Below are 17,295 nucleotides of genomic sequence, written 5' to 3' on the forward strand. Positions count from 1 at the left end.
TTCTGCATAGGGTTTTATTTTTTTATATTGGGTTTTTATACATACGTGCATGTGTGCTGGGAGGATCGTGGAAATTTTTCATTAGAGAGTTTTCTGGGTCATTTGGCAATTCTTTGTTAAACTTTTTGAGAAAATCTCTAGACTATTTTATGCCATTGTACTACACACAGCGGCCATTTTAGAACCTAGTAATCCATAGACAAGGCTTTCAATTTTTCTATATCTTTGTTGATAATTCTCTATTTTCCTGATCATAGCCATCCTAATGATTTCATGTCTCATTTTGATTGAAGATTAAAATGAACTAAAAGATAACATTCTTTTTCTTACTATTCCCCCTTGCCCCTATAGCTTAATCTAGGTTTGATAAAAACTTGACAAAAAGTGGCATATTAGTGAGCAATATTTCACAATAATAATGACACTTGTATATTACTAAAAAGTGAAATTACTGACCCAGTGCTCTCTTAAATTTGGTTCCGATAAACCAGTAATCTCAAATTATAGTTTGATTTAAAAATGCTGAACAATGTTTTCATTTTTGTTTGTAGTTAAGGATTTTCAAAAATTCATGTTTTTTAAATACTTGAATGGCCATTCAGATTATTTTAAGTAAAAATCTACTTGAAAAGTTCTCCATCGTCAGTATCATCTAACGTGGTTTCAGCTTCTACCTACAAGCTTATAAAACTCAGATATTTTTTATTCAAATACAGTAATTGAGTCATGTTGGTTTAAAAATTGTCAATAGTTCTCTCATGAGGTTAAATCTAAGCTAATAGGCATTTAGAACATTCTATAATACTCCACAATCTGCCTCATGTAAAACCCTTTCTGAATCATTCATATATTTTTTTCTAAAATAATTTCCTACTTTAAAAATATGCTTTATGTCTACTTCATTTCTGTATTTTCTTCTTTTTGCTTCAGCCTTTTATCCCCTGCCCCTCTTAGGATAATATCAGATACTTTTTTGTTTTGCCTAAGGTTAGAAATACCTGATCTATTTTCTGTTTACTTTAGAATTGTGCTGTCCCTACTCTCTCTTCTCATTCATGTATCTAATAACAGGTATATGTATCCCTTGCAACCTACATCAAAGGAAGTAACTGGCCCTTGTGGTCATTTACATGACATTTCAAAAATATTCCAGTTTCAACATTTACATACATATTTTTTACTAACAAGAATATCCTTTTTTATTTATTATTGACTTTGTTAATATTTGGGGTTGAAAGGAGGCTTGGGGGAAGAAAGTTTATTCAAATTTTGTTAGACATCCAAGATTGATTTTATCAATTTTTAATTCACCCTTACACATTCATTGAAAACATTGTTCTTAAAAAATGGTTTCCCAGTAAATATTTATTCTCTTCTGTAGTTCTATTCCATTAAATATTTTTGCATATTTTATTTTTTATTTCTCAATCACCTTATGAGAACTTTATTGAATTTGTACACAGATTATCTTTTAATAAAAGTTTTGTGAAAATAAGTTAATAGCAAATATTGATGCATGAGATAGAAATGACTAGATATTTAGAATTCTATTCAAAATTAGCCAAGAGTTTTTAGGAAAAGGTAAGGGTAGAGACAATGTACCTAAATATCATAGGTCAAAGAAGAGTATAGTGGAAGTAAGGGCAATCAAAGAATTCTCCATAATTTGATGAAAGGAGGGAAAATTGGGATAATGCATACAGGAAAAAAACTTGAATAACTTTAAAAATTACTTTTCTAAACAGATTACAATAAAAAGTAATGTTAACTTGGTGAGATTACTAAATAAGTGGGACTTTTTTGTTTTTAATTGGTGAAGCTATGTAGGTTTATAGGTTTCCATTCTGTCTTTCATTAAGACTGGAATTTTGGTAAAGAATTTGTTTTTTCCTCTTTGTTAACATGAAACACTTGCTACTGTAGAATGTATAACAAAACCCTATTCCACCTTGTGCTACTGGATTGCTTATAAGTCAGAATTGAATGTACGGTAAAGAGTTTACTTAAATTTTTTTTTTTTTTTTTTAGGTTAACAGCCCAAACCACTAGGGTACCTTTCTAACTCTATTAGCATACCATAATTTTATTTTTGCATAGAATACAGTTCAGAGCCAAATATTTAACTTTTAAAGGTAAACTAATCAAATGAAGCGACTTAATTGCTTTACTTTGTGGAATATATAAAACTCAAATTCATTGTCATGTAATTAATTCCAACTCACAGCGATGTTATAGGACAGAGTAGAGCCTTGACCCTCTTGGTTTCTGAGACTAACTCTTCATGAGAGAAGATAGCCTCTTTTTTCCTCCCATGGATTGACTGGTAGTTTCAAACCGCTAATATTGTGGTTAGTAGCCCAAAATGTAACCAAGCACACAAGAGTTCTTCCTGTGGAATATGGTGACTGACACACTGCAAGTTGAATGTATACTTTAAACCTTTTTTTTTAATTCAACAATTATCTAGTATATTTTCTGGAACTGTAGACCTGATTTCTTGAAGTCATAGCCTATCAGTACCTTTTTTTTTTCCTTTCCATTCTTCACAAAGAACCAATGATACATTTTTCTTCATAGGGCACATAGGAAACTAATGCCCGAGGATGTTGCACAACATGTCCCCCCAAAACAAACAAACATTTAACATACATTATGTGGTAATCTGGTCCCTTTTATTTCCTAGCTTTTAACCATCTTTTCAGATATCCTATAATTTTTAACCTCTTGGCCTGTGTTGACAATTTTCAACTAGTCTCATAGTTTCTAGTATAATTCACACTGATGCCAGGGAAATCTTTGGAATATATGTATTTGATCCCAATAACCCACCCTTTTGAAATCTTTTAATGATGCCCATTACATTTCACACATGATTTTCCAGTTTCCCTGCGTGCACTGTTAGACTACATACTACTTGCAGTTCGCTGATCTTACATTGTTTCACATCTCCATGTCTTTGATTATGCCATGTCTAGTTGCCATGGATATTTACTCTTTTAAAAATATTACTATCAACAAAAGCAATGATAGTACATACTCTATAGATAAGTTTTTCTCTTTACCTTCATTAATTCATTTAGCCTTTGCAACCACCCTCGGAGCTAACTATAGATGAGAAAACAGGCACAAGATGTATGCTACTTGCCCAAGGTAATACAACTAATAAGTATTAGTGCTAGGTCATGAACCCAGATTCTTGTTTTTGGAGTCTCTTCCTTAGGTGGCCACTACAACGACATTTCCTTTTTCCATTTAAGAACTAGCCGAACATCAGTCCTTGGTACCTCCCCAGACTGCACTTTTCTACTGCACAAGAAAAGTGGACTGCTTCCTTGTTTGGTCTCTACAGATAATCATGTGGGGATACCCCTGCTCCCCCCTCCCCCCCCAGATGGAGAAAAAACTGGGTGGGGCTTTTATAGTCCCACTTAGGTGAGCAATGGAGCAGCTTGCTCTGAGTTAGTGCACCCAGTGGCGCTGCCTGGGAAGGTTCTCTCTGGTCACAGTGAATTTTTTCATCAGAGCAGTCTGTCTAACCACGTTTTCTTTGTGATCACCGATTTAAGAGGATAGTTTGCAGCTGGGATAAAAATGCCCCAGAAACTGGTGTGATGTTGAACTCAGCTTACAAAGATCCACTATGGGAATAACTCAAAAGTGTATGAGTGGTGTTCTGGTTTCAATAAAGGTGAAATGATGATTAATGACAAATCTCATTCTGGATGACTCAACTTCCCAAACAGATGAAAATGTTGATAAAATTCATGCTTTTGTGCATGAACACCGGACATCGAGTACGGTCCATTGAAGAGATGGGGAAGTTATTTGGACTATTTTGGAACTCGGTTCTGTGAATATTAAGGGAAGATTTGGAAATGAGAAGGGTTGCTGTGAAAGTTAGCTTGAGTGAAAACATGTTGTGCTTTGAAAGAACAGCTCCGACACGACCAATGCTTTTTTCCCACGAGGTCGTTACTGGTGACGAGACGAAGTACTGTACTTAGGACCCTGAAAGCAAATATTAATCAAGCCAGTGGAAGACGCCATCGTCACCTCACCCAAAAAAAAAAAAAAAAGTTCGTCAGGTGAAATCAAAGATCAAAAAAATACTCATTTGCTTCTTTGATGTGAGAGAGAGAGTGGATTTAGAGTTTGTTCCACCAGGTCACACTGTTAATTAAGCTTTCTATTTACAGCAGTGGTTCTCAACCTGTGAGACACGTGACCCTTTTGGGGGTCAAATGACCCTTTCACAGGGGTCATCAAAGACCATCGGAAAACACAAATATTTCACAATATATGATTACATATTGTTTTGTGATTAATCACTATGCTTTAAATATAAATTGTTCAATTTGTAACAATGAAAATACATCCTGCATATCAGATATTTACATTATGATTCCTAATAGTATCAAATTTACAGTTATGAAGTAGCAACAAAATAATTTTATGGTTGGGGTTCACCACAACATGAGGAACTGTATTAAAGGATTGCGGCATTAGGAAGGTTGCAAGCCATTGATTTAGAGGTTCTGAAAGGATTGTGTTAATGGTCTGGGACTAAAAAAGGGCTGATTTGCAGCATACAGGACTGATTTTGCTGCCATGACAATGAACCTCTTCATGCAGCTATCTCTGTACCAGTGTTTTGGGAAAAAACCAGCGTGCCTCTTGCCCCACGTACCTGACTCCCTTGACCTTGCTCCATGAGACTTCTTTCTGTTTCTGCGCGAATGAAGAGGGACAGGAAAGGACAGCAATTTGACTATGTAGAAGAGGTGAAATAAAGAGGGAGGTGCTGTCGGCCATCCAAGAGAAGCACACCAGCCTGTGTGATCATGAGGTGTTGATGGGGTCAAGTATCAATATCCCGAACAATCATACAGATGTAAATTGGGGGGATGGGGGCCGGTGAGGAGACCCAAAGTCCATCTGTGGACAGTTGGACATCCCTCACAGAAGAGTCATAAGGAAAGGACAGGTCAGCCAGGGTGCAGTATAGTACTGAAGAAACATACAACTGCTCTAGTTCTTTAATGCTTTTTATCCCACCCCTGCCCACTATTATGATTCCAGTTCTACCTTACAAATCTGGCTAGACCAGAGCATGTACCCTGGTACAGATAAGAGCTCTCGACACTCGAAATCCAGGACAGATTCAGGAACAATAATGGGAGTAGGAATACCATGAGGGTAAGGGGAAGGAGGGAAGAGGACGTATAACTGGACCCCAACCCCCATCTCCAAGGGGAACAAAAAACAAACATGGGTGAAGGGAGACAGTGGTCCGTGTAAGATATGAAAATAATTTATAAATTATCAAGGGCTCATGAGGGAGGGAGGGGGATGAGAGAAGGAGGGGAAAAAGTTGATCACCAAGGTCTCAAGTAAATGTCGTGCAAAGGATGATAGCAACATATGTACAAATGTGCTTGACACAATGGATGTATGGACTGTTATAAGAGCTGTAAGAGACCCCAATAAAATGATTTAAAAAGAAAAAGTTTCCAAGAATAGAATAGTGGATTTGACAAACATATTAAGTGTAATGCATAGTTTTTGAAGGTGATTAGATGGTTTTGTAAAAAAAAAATTGTAATACATGGCTTTGAAAAAATATTCCAGTCATTTTTTGGGGTACACCCCTTGTATAAGCTCCTAAGACATTTTACTGTGTCTTTGAATCTCATCCTTATATCTATAGTGGTTGGTACATACAGGAACCAAGAAACCAGAGTCACTGCTCTAAGATGGTATAGTAGTTAAGCCTTGGGCTGGGTTCAACATTTCGAAAACCCCTGCCCACTTCGGAGTAAGATGGACTTCCTATTCCTGTAAAGAATTACAATCTCAGAAACTCACAGGGGCAGTTCTAAACCTATCTAGTATGGCAGCGTTGCTTCTTTTTTGTGTATGAGATGTATATATTGATGTCCTTCAAAAACTTAGGTATCGCGAGTACTTTCTAGTGACAGTTAAAAGTGTTTTTGTAATTAAAATGTTTATTTTAGGAAATAGATTGGAAAGTGAGAAAGAATTGTAAGGCAACCTTAAACTACATCCAGCAAAAACGTTTATTCAGTAATTTACTACGTGTTTATTTTCTACTTTAACCTTATGCCGAAACTGGAAAATGTATCACAACTATAATAATTTAAATCGGAAGGATTTGTGTATTAATGATACATATTGTACATATGTATATTTTTAAAATTTTTGTAATAAAAATACCTAGAACATGTAATATTAAAAATATCTTTGTTGAGAAGTAGACAATAACCTTTGGGGGCGGGGGAAGTATTAAAATTTATGGGGTTAATTCTTTTAATATCCATGTTTTACAGGGTTCTGATGACTGTCTTGTGAAAATCTGGGCAACAGATGATGGGAGGCTGCTAGCTACTTTAAGAGGACATGCTGCTGAAATATCCGACATGGCTGTAAACTATGAGAATACCATGATAGCATCCGGGAGTTGTGATAAAATGATCCGAGTATGGTGCCTTCGAACATGTGCACCTTTGGCTGTTCTTCAGGGCCATAGTGCATCTATAACATCACTACAGGTAATTGTGCTTTAAACCCTGCTGCCAATCCTCTTTAGTTAAAATTTAAAGTAATTTTTAAGAAGTCACTTAGGTAATCCCATTGTATAAAACCAATTCACATGAATGCAGTAAAAGCCCTTTTTGTGTTCTTTTAAACAAAATAACATGATTCTAGTCAATTTTCTAACTAGATACTGTATGTGTGGTAAAAAGTGCATTTTATTGTTTGAACTATGTTGCTTATAACAGTGTTTTCCTTCTCTCTGATTGTTTTTCAGTTTTCACCGTTATGTAGTGGCTCAAAGAGATATCTGTCATCTACTGGGGCAGATGGAACTATTTGTTTTTGGCTCTGGGATGCTGGAACCCTTAAAATAAAGTCAGTCACTAAATTACTTCATACATGTGATTCATTTAATGACTGAGATTGTGAAAGTTTGGAATGATTTAATTTTTTTCTCCTTAATTAACTAACAAAATTTTTTAAAAGTAATGCTTCACTGTATTATTACTAGCATTTAAAAAAATAGCTCTTCACTGAATATTATTAACCTTTCTCATTTTCATTTTTTTAAAATGTTGAGAATATGCACACCAATTGAACAGTTTCTACCTGTACAGTGAATAGCATTGATTTCAATCTTTAAGTTGTGTAACCATTCTCATGCTCGTTGTTAACATTGTAATCTAAGACGAGACATGCTCCATAAATTTCATTTGTATGAACATTCCTTGAAGATGCTTTAAATGGCAGGTAATTTGGAACCTGTGGCAGCTTAAGTAGCATCATAAAACAAGCTATAGTTTTCTGAAAAATAATCGTGATCAAAGATGTACTGCTTTGAAGAAAACAGATGATTTTACCTTAGTTGCAGTCTTAATATTTAAAGCTGTTCCATACAAGCTCTAGTGGCGTTGTGGGTTAGGTAACTGGGCCACTAACCACAGAGTTGGCAGTTAAAACCCAAAATATTCATTAAATATAACCCCTAAAACAATTAACTGCACTATGTGTATTGGAACTAGTCTAATGACTAACATCTATACTATAATTTACATTTGTTAATATGATTGATTCTAGAATGACATTTAATGTCAGTAGTATTAATATAAATTGTGTTGTACTATTATAAACATAATCTTTGTATATGCCGTGAATATGTTAACTTTTTTCTGTACATATTACTATTTTTGAATGAACAACTTAGTTGACCTAAGAACCAGATCTTCAGATTTTGCCTTAATTAGGTGTTTGGTGTGACAGGGATATGGGGTTTATTCCATGCATGTGTTAATTGTTGTGTAGCCAGGAATCCTAAGATATCTTCATCTATAATTTCCACATGATCTTCTGATCATGACAGTGATTTTAACTTTTTAGGAAGGGAGCCATTTGTTGCTACTTACTTTTGTTCTTTTGCACCTATTTTTTGAAAGTTATTTCTGATGTTATTGAACATTTTAAATTGCCTATTTTTTCTATTGCAGTCCAAGACCTGCAAAATTTACTGAACGTCCTAGACCTGGGGTTCAAATGATCTGTTCTTCTTTTAGTGCTGGTAGAGTATTTTCCCCTAATTATTCCATAAAGTTTTCTATTGGAAAGTTTCTAATGGACTACATTAAATTTTGGCAAATATTTATTAGTGTTTTCATATATTTGTATACATAGGTCAGGGTCAATAGCAAACCAGAAGGATCATATAAACTGATTTTAAAATATTTGAAATGTGCTAGAGTTTAGCTTATAATTAAATAACATGTTTTAATCTATAATGCTTTCATAGGATAGAATGTAATCATTTTGAAACTGATTTTTTTTAAAGAAAGGAGTAAAACTTTTAATAGTTTTATTAGTGAAGGACATTTAAATCTAGCTTGTGAGTTCATGGATTTAGGATGGTAATAGCTAAGTAAGATAAATTTAACTGATAACTGCACCTTATTTAATTACATTGCTCCAAATTGTGTTTTTGTTTTTTTCAAATAGGTATATAGCAATGCTGGTAGTCTAGTTTTTCAAACCTTCAAGTTGTGAAGTTTTATTGAGTAGAGTTTTGAATCAGGAGCTTTTGATGTTTCTCAACCAAGTATCATCTAGAAATGTGAAGTGAATTGAAAATAAAAGGAAACTTGAGGAAATAGATTCAGTACTAGTTTCTAGTACTTGTTCCTGCGAGCTTTTTACATTTTTCATTTTTGTATTCATTTTTTAAATGTAAATTGCAGCGTTATCTGGGATGAGTGCTAGTATATTGATGAAAGTATTTATTTTCTCTATATTAATAATCCAGCATCCTCAGTGTCTGACTTAACATATATACTCCAGTATAAGCCAACCCGAATATCGGCCAAGGCACCTAATTTTACCACAAAAACAGCATTAAAAATGTGCTGTAAAACCTCGGCTTATACACGAGTATATACGGTAGATTCCTAGGGTAGCTGATAGGAGAACAGATGTTTTTTTTTGTAGTACCAGTATAAATATAAGTACTACACATGCATTCAAATTATGTAATTTGCCCTTTTATTTAAGGGTTCAATAGGTAGATCATTACCAAAATTACTTGAATATTTAATTATGCACAAGCATTCAATTCAACATTATGGGAGAGAGTTGCTCTTTAGAGGAAGCAAATTGAGTGCTTGCTTCGGCGGCACATATACTAGAGGAAGCAAATTGCATGTACAAGTAAGTGTAATGCAAGCTAGAATATATGTGCTACAAGTTCGTGATCTATGAGAGTTCCAAGCAGACAGCCCTCCCTTAAAATTGAAACTTTTGTAATGACAAAATTACTTTGGGAATGAGACCATAGTTTGAGAGAATTTAGTAATGGGAAATGGAGTGAGACTGGGATTTTAGTAGAATGTTGTCTAGTAAGTAAGTCCGATATTTTCACGTCGTAAGGTTATGTCATCAGTGAAACATTTAAATGTTCAATATTGATTTTGGTGATGTTGATTGCATTTCATTTTAATATTCCAAGATTATGAAATGTGTTTTACTCGTGAATTTTTGTTGTTATTCCTTAGGTGGAATGTTTCTGGCCACAGGAAGCACCGATCATATTATAAGAGTTTATTTTTTTGGCTCGGGTCAGCCAGAGAAGATATCAGAATTGGAGTTTCATACTGTAAGTATTGGTGAAAATAATTAGATGAGTAGAATTTATGAGTTTGGAAGCTTATATTGAGTATCACCTGTTTTCTTTTATCCATTTATATATAGGACAAAGTTGACAGTATCCAGTTTTCCAACACTAGTAACAGGTAAAAAAAAATTATTTGTATTTGTCAAATTCAATCCCAATTTTAAAATTAAGAACTAAGGATAATTTTATAAATGGTCAGGTTGTAATGTTTCATAGAAATACCCAACCTAAAATAAGGTTCTTTGCCTTTATAATAGACAGTGATTATGTAGTCTTTAAAAGTGAGATAAAACTTAAATCTATTGTCATTGAGTTGTTTCCAACTCGTAGTAAACAGAAGTTTATTTCTTATACTTTAAATTAAAGTGTAGGAGAACTTTTGATGGAGATTGGAAATTTATCACAGTGTAATATTTGAGTCACAATCGTGTTAATGATAAGTTTACATGGCATGTTGTCAAATTTTCTCTGCTTTTTGAAAGGAAATAAAACTGTGTTTAATCACCTACAATAGAGTAGATTAAGTTCTTTAGTGTTGGAGATAAGGCTAACTTTTCTTTTTAACTAGAAAATATTAATCCTGTTTTTCGGGTAGTTAATAGTTTAAGTTCATTTTGGAGTCATTTTTGGGACTTAACCATAAAGCCCATAAAATAATTAGAAGTCTTTGATGTGCCTTAAATATTTAATGCATAATCTCTATTCTATTAAATTGCTTTGTTTAGTAAAGATAAGTGATGATTGTTCTGGTTTTTATCTTTAAAATGGAACTCTGGGAGAAACGGATTGGGTAAAGCTTGTATGATCCCATCCCCCCACCCCCTTTTCTGGTGGGGGTTCCTATTAAATTAGGTTTGTAAGTGGGAGTCGTGATGGGACAGCTCGTATTTGGCAATTCAAACGAAGAGAATGGAAGAGCATTCTGTTGGATATGACAACTCGTCCAGCTGGGTAAGAGATCATGTATTAGGTAATCCATAGCTAAAGATCATTTAAAGTATGCTATACATTACTCTCTTTCTCACCATTTATATGCACACATTTGTATGTGTGTGTGTGCGTGTGTATGTTGAAGTGACTCAGCACCATAACATCACATCATAATTTAGTTTAAGTTGTTACATTTCGGTAATGTAGTATTCCTAATGGGAATTTTTAAGAATTGGTGAGAGCATATTTGAAAAGCTTGTGGCATTAATGCTTGCTTTTGTTTTTTTAATTCTGATTTTGTTAAAGGAATGATCTGAGTTTAAGACCAAAGTTTTAGTAAATTTTTCATAAACCAGAATATATAATGCTCCATGTACCATAAGGGGATATAGATGTGGTGGTATATCTAGTGATCTTCTTTATACAAACTGTGACTTTGGTTTTAATATTTCATCCTTTTTCTCTATTTGTATTCGACTATAGTAGTCTCAGATGGATGAGAGAGTAGTGCAGTTAGTAGGCATTATTGCAGTGGTAGAAGGTAAGCACCATGGCACAGAACCCCCCATCTTAAAGCAGTGACCTGGGAGAATTGGAATCCTGGCATTCTTGATTCAGTGTAGTGATTTTTTAACTTTATCCTCATTTACTGCTAAGTGATAATTATTCATGCTATTCAGTATAAATGTAAAGTATAAATACATGTAGAATGTTGCCGTATCAGTATTTCAATCAATAGTGACAATATAAAATACTACCTCTATCATTTTCAGCCAGAACCTTCAGGGAATAGAAGATAAAATCACAAAGATGAAAGTAACTATGGTAGCTTGGGACCGACATGACAACACAGTAATAACTGCAGTTAATAATATGACTCTGAAAGTTTGGAATTCTTATACTGGTCAACTTATTCATGTCCTGATGGTAAGAGAAAAAGACTCAGCTTTATTTGATATAATTTAAACCTGTCAAATGGAAAATTCTCAGTGAGAAGTAAAATATCTCATGTTAGCCAAAAAAGTCTTCCTTAGATGGGTAATTAAACTTATAGGAGATTGGTTAAACTCAGTGCAGTTTGGCTTGGAAATAAATTACAGATCCTTACTAGAATTGGTTTGTTAAGTTTATTAATAATGCCCTCATGTTTCACCAGATAGCTGTATGATGTTAGCAACTCAAATGTATACATATATTTGAAATATTTTGCCACTTTAGTAATTCTTAAAAATCTAATTTTATAAATGTTCACAATTTGCTTGCCCCACCCCCTTTTATGTATTTATCATTTGAAACTTTACAAATATTCCAGGGCCATGAAGATGAAGTATTTGTTCTTGAGCCACATCCATTTGATCCTAGAGTTCTCTTCTCTGCTGGTCATGATGGAAACGTGATAGTGTGGGATCTGGCAAGAGGAGTCAAAATACGATCTTATTTCAATATGGTAATTATTAGTCTCTTCATTTTATAGCTTAAGATACAGAGATGTCTTGAAATAGGCACTCATATATCACAAAGGAAATCCATTTTAGAAATTATCTTTATATTATCTTTTACTTCAAATTTCTACTTAGATTGATCCATATCTTTATGAAGATGCTAAATTAACAAATACACATTATAATATCTGTATGTTAGGTAAACTTATTTTTAAGAGTAGTTTTAACATCAAAACAGATGAAAAACTAGAAATATGATGTACTATAGATAAAAAATCTTTGGACTATTATATCAAGTAATTCTAAGTAAATGAAAAGTTTACTATGCTATTGTACAGGCAGTCCCCAGATTATGAAAAAGTTCGGTTACTAAATCTGTCTTTAAGTTCAATTAGTATGAATATTGGAACAGTATAGTTCCGCATTCAACATTAGTCAAATTTCTGCCATACTATTTTGGGCATAGTGTACCTTTCTGCCCATAAAACGCAGTAAATAAATACTTTCTCATTATGCTAAAATATCTATAACATGATACAGTAATAATAATTTGGTGTCCATTACGAAATAGCTCCCATTTGCTATATGAAACCATTGCATGTACCTAGGCTTTACAGGAGTTGATTTGTGATTACAGGTTGTATGTAAGTTGGTAATGTGAAGACTGCCTGTATTTTACTAACCACTCCCTTTAGTGGCAAAGAAACTGAATCAGTCCACCCATTTTAAAATTAAAGCCAAAAAACAGGCTTTTGCCTTTTATCAAGTTAGTGTGTATCAGATATTTATTTGTGCTTAATTTTACTGCTACTGTACTGTGTAAACATTTCTCTCTAGCATAAGGTGACCAGACGTCCCGCTTTGGCGGGACAGTCCCGATTTTTGGAAAGAATGCACGACAAGCTAGGGAATGGTCTATTTGGTCCATATAGACCAAATTTTTAATCAAGAAACACCCCCACCCCGGTCAATGGTGTCCCGCTTTAAATCTGGTCACCTTAATCTAGCAGCTGTTTGAAGTAGAAAATGCTCTTCATATACTGCTATTTGATAGTCAGTTTTTTACATCAGGGGTATCTATCTCTTAGCACCCCCTGCCCTCAAGGGAAAAATAAATGAACCAAGAAAAACTTATCTCCATTATTTTGGCATGTTGAGGTTTTTTTAATAAATTCAACTATAGAACTCAGTAATAAATCATGAAAATAGGTGTGAGTTAATTGCAAAAAATAATGGTTTTATTACAAAAAACATGTAATCTTTTCATGGAAAAATTACTTAGACTAATATGCTTGGTTGATAATCATAGTACAAGGGTGCTTCATAAAGTTAGTGGAAAAACTTCGTTATCTTTTCTTCTTTTTGTTGTTCTTTTCTTAAACCTCTGAACTTTGTCCTTGGGTAAATGCTGTTCTTTTGATCTTAAATGATTGATTATTCTAACCTGAGGGTGAATTAAATTCCAGGCCTAAACAGTGACTAAAGGTCATTTAGTCATGGGGGTTCCATCATTCTCTGTCCAATCAATAAGCCTGAGCCTTTGCATGATTTTGACTTCTTTCCAGTGTTTGTTTTTTCTTTCTCATTTTATCCAGGATCTTCTAATGTGATCCATTCTAAGAAGGTGGTATTGGTAGCTTATTTATCAGCAACTAGCTCTTCAGGTCTCAATATATGGAGCCTGATGTTTGTGTGGTTATTGGTTCATTTTACTAATTGTTTCCATGTGTCTTAGAATTTTCATTACTCTTCTTTTCTCTGAATGGGGAGGGACTGGCTGATCATTGTACCTTAGATTGCTGCTCACAAGCTTTTAAGACTCTAGGAGAAAACTGAACAAAAGTATGATATAGAGCATTTGTCTTGATGAATTGTTTTGTCAATTGACTTGGTGTCCTCTGTACTATGGTTCTTATTCCCCTATCCCGGCATGCATTCCCTGAAGGAGTTTGCTTATGTCTAAGAAGTTTTCATAACTTTGCCCCCCTGTGTGCTCCGTCATGGATCTAGCAGCAAAAGTAAATAAATATCCTGTCAAACGTATATGTATTTGAGTGTGCTCCAACACCTGTTTAGGCCATGCCTGTCTGAGCATCTACTGTAGCATAGTACTATTTGCCTCTAACACCTGAAAACTGCCTAGTGCCTTGCCACCATTTTTGGCCAGTCTTCCTTATTAAAGTATATTGCCTTCCTCTTTACCCAGGATAACACTTGTCTAACCTTTCCTTTCTTCCCCTCCCATCCCTGGTAAACAGTCATCAAAGACTGTTTCTTTTGGTACGGAAACCTCTTACTGCCTTTTAATGATAATTATCTCATAGAATATTCTTTTGTGATTGACTCTTTTTACTCAGCATAATGTCCTTCAGGTTCATCTATATTAAGAGGTGTTTTGTGTATTCCACGAACTTGCATTTTTCCACGAACTTTTGAAGCTACAGTGTACAGTTACTTTCATTTGGGGGATAAACCAAAAAAGATGAGTGAAGAAACTGACATTAGTTGACTTGATGGATGTCCCTTACTGCACATTGTTAGTCAAACTCTCACTTTGTTAGGCAGACGGACTTGTAAGTGGTAGATGGATTTCCTTTGTGATTGTGTGTAAACAGGTATTTTTTTAAAGAGAACACATCCTTAAATATTCTGGTGTAAAGATGATTTTTCTCTCATTATCCTCATGATGACTGAATTTGTTCCTTTTGGAACATCTCATTTTGAATAGGAAATTAGCCATTTCTTATGTTGTCTTTAAAGCTTTAAATGGCAATTAAAAACTGTATGTGGGTGTGTACACATGTATGTCTGTCTATATAACTCACGAAAGGACTATTATAGTGTAGAGGGAATTTTTTTCCTCACATTTTGTAACACTGCTTTCACCTTTTAATTATGAAGGTGAACTTTTCTTCATCAGGTAAGTTGGTCACATTAAAGTCCTACTTTTTGAGTAGATTTTTAAAATGGCAACACCTAGAGATATAAGTGATTTGCCCTCGGACCAGTACTAGAATCAACCATGTATTGTTGTTACTAGCTAGAGTCAGTCCTTAAAAAATGTTTATTGCTGTTTTAGATGACATTTTTCTTGTTCTTTCTATGGATAAATTAAAAATTCTAAAGGAAAGAAAATATGGAATAAATATAATATGCTGATATAGTATTTTCAAACTGGGTAAAACAAAGAAAACATTTTAAAATATTTTATGCTTTAAAACTAAAAACCAGTGTCCTTCATCATATTAAAATAGAGACATGGCCTTTAATGATTTTTAATGGCTTTTAAAATGCTTATATATACACATAGAAGAGATTTCATATATATATTATCTCTTCTATGTATATTATGTCAGGGAAACCTTGTAATATAATTAGGGTAGATTGAATAGATAAAAAGGGCTTTGGCCATGTTTCTTTCTGCCATATATGTATTTGGAGTTTAAACACATCTGTTTCAAAGTATACTAAATTTAGTCGTAGTTGGGTTTCTTTAATTTTTATTAATATCTCTGCACAGCTAATTTTTAACCATACAGTTTAGTGATAACTTCCTGGTAGAAATGTTTCATAATATTATGATCTCTCAGAGGATCTTTTGAAATGTTCTTCAGCTTGATGGCTTTTTTTTTTCCTGTCTCATAAATTATAAATTTTCTAAGTGCCCTACTTCTTTCCCCTCTCTGCTCTTTTTTGCTTTTGTTTTCCATTTCATTGCTATTTAAGAAAATCAAGAAACCCAATTTGAGGGCTAGTAGAAGCTTGTATTATTGCCCACTATCAAGAATATTGGACTTTTGTGTAGTTATAGCTATTTGGCTCTTTGTAGTGAATCAAGTTTTCTGAATTACAAATGTACCATAAAAATGATCAAGTACAAATTTATTCCCTGATGTTAAATTATACAAGTAATCACAATTTTTGAAGCCATTTGACGATGTATAATTAACAGTATTTTTAGTTCAGAAGTGGTAAATATTTTAACTAACAATTTCTGTGAATCTTAAGTTGTTAACATATAACATGAATAAATAAATTTCAACATTACACATAGAACCAGAAACTAAGAGTATACCTTTAAAAGAACAAAATATTATATATAGAAGTAAGCCATGTGATATTTAACCAAAATGTCTATTTGAAACTTAAAATTTCTTTGAAAAAGATAATGGCTATCATGTAAGACATAATACGCTATTTTGTATTAAAAAATATTTTGCTGTACAGTACTTTATAGAAATTAAAGCCTTTCATTAAATTTTGAAAATCCCACCATTAAAGGGCCTTTTAAATGAGTTAAATTTCTAAATAATATAAAGAAATGGGCCTCCAAATCAAAACAAAAATCTTAAAAAGAGTGCATGCCATCAAGTCAATTCTAATAGCAACTTTAAAAGACAGGGTAGAATGCCCCTGTTGGTTTCCTAGAGTGTTAAAACTCTAGGGGAGTAGAAAGCTTCATCTTTCTCCCTCGGAATGGCTGGTGATTTCAAACATCTGACCTTGAAGTTAGCTGTCCAACACATAACTTACTTTCGCCACCAGGGCTCTTTATGGAAGATAGTGATTCTGCCTTTAAATAGCTGATAATATTATAAGCACTCAATTTTCTCATATTGTACTTACATGTGATATTCAGATAAATATTCTTTTTTCTATGTGTATCAAGCCATGATTTAAATCTTTTTTTAAGTTTCTTATATTTTCAAATCACCTATGAACAGTTTATGAAAGATTTTCAAGTAGAAGTTAACATTGGCTCCATTTTATGTTTAAATAATTCTCTAATTTACTTTATTTAAAAAATATATTTTAAAGTTCTATTCTGAACTTGCCTGTGGCATTGTCCTGAAAAAGCAATGGGGGCATTTCCCTATTTTAAATGATAGCTTCCTTCCTAGTGCAGAATCTGATTGGTTAAAGCAGCAGGGGTTTAGGCACTGAGTTTGATGAAGTGAGATTACATTTTAAAGGGACATGGAATAGACATAGTTTTGAAGTCTTCCTCTTCTCCCCCATTTAATCACATATACATTCTTATGTGTTTAAAATGAATCTTTTAAACTCAATATTTGAAAGCATTTGAAGAAACAGGTGGAAATGAGCCTTCCTGTTAGTTTTGCTTTGTTTTTAATTAACTAGGGAAAGGGATTAAAGAGAATATTGCAGAAGCAATTTTGAATATAAAACACAACTTTAAAAAAAATTTTTTTT

At 33.6% G+C, this 17,295-nt stretch overlaps 1 protein-coding gene across 1 annotated transcript in view; it reads left to right on the plus strand.

Moving 5' to 3' along the window:
• LOC101639896 (pleckstrin homology domain interacting protein) overlaps positions 1 to 17,295 on the plus strand; it is a 106,534-nt gene that overhangs the window by 26,358 nt on the left and 62,881 nt on the right. The window contains exons 4-11 of the mRNA XM_030886740.2: positions 6,348 to 6,569; positions 6,830 to 6,930; positions 8,040 to 8,110; positions 9,591 to 9,691; positions 9,787 to 9,827; positions 10,562 to 10,660; positions 11,413 to 11,566; positions 11,952 to 12,086. Coding sequence (XP_030742600.1) covers positions 6,348 to 6,569; positions 6,830 to 6,930; positions 8,040 to 8,110; positions 9,591 to 9,691; positions 9,787 to 9,827; positions 10,562 to 10,660; positions 11,413 to 11,566; positions 11,952 to 12,086 — 924 coding nt within the window. The remainder of the gene's footprint in view (positions 1 to 6,347; positions 6,570 to 6,829; positions 6,931 to 8,039; positions 8,111 to 9,590; positions 9,692 to 9,786; positions 9,828 to 10,561; positions 10,661 to 11,412; positions 11,567 to 11,951; positions 12,087 to 17,295) is intronic.

The sequence above is a fragment of the Echinops telfairi genome, unplaced genomic scaffold, assembly GCF_000313985.2.
Source record: "Echinops telfairi isolate 266 unplaced genomic scaffold, ASM31398v2 ScPeMD7_3533;HRSCAF=4204_0, whole genome shotgun sequence".
Classification (NCBI taxonomy): Eukaryota; Metazoa; Chordata; class Mammalia; order Afrosoricida; family Tenrecidae; genus Echinops; species Echinops telfairi.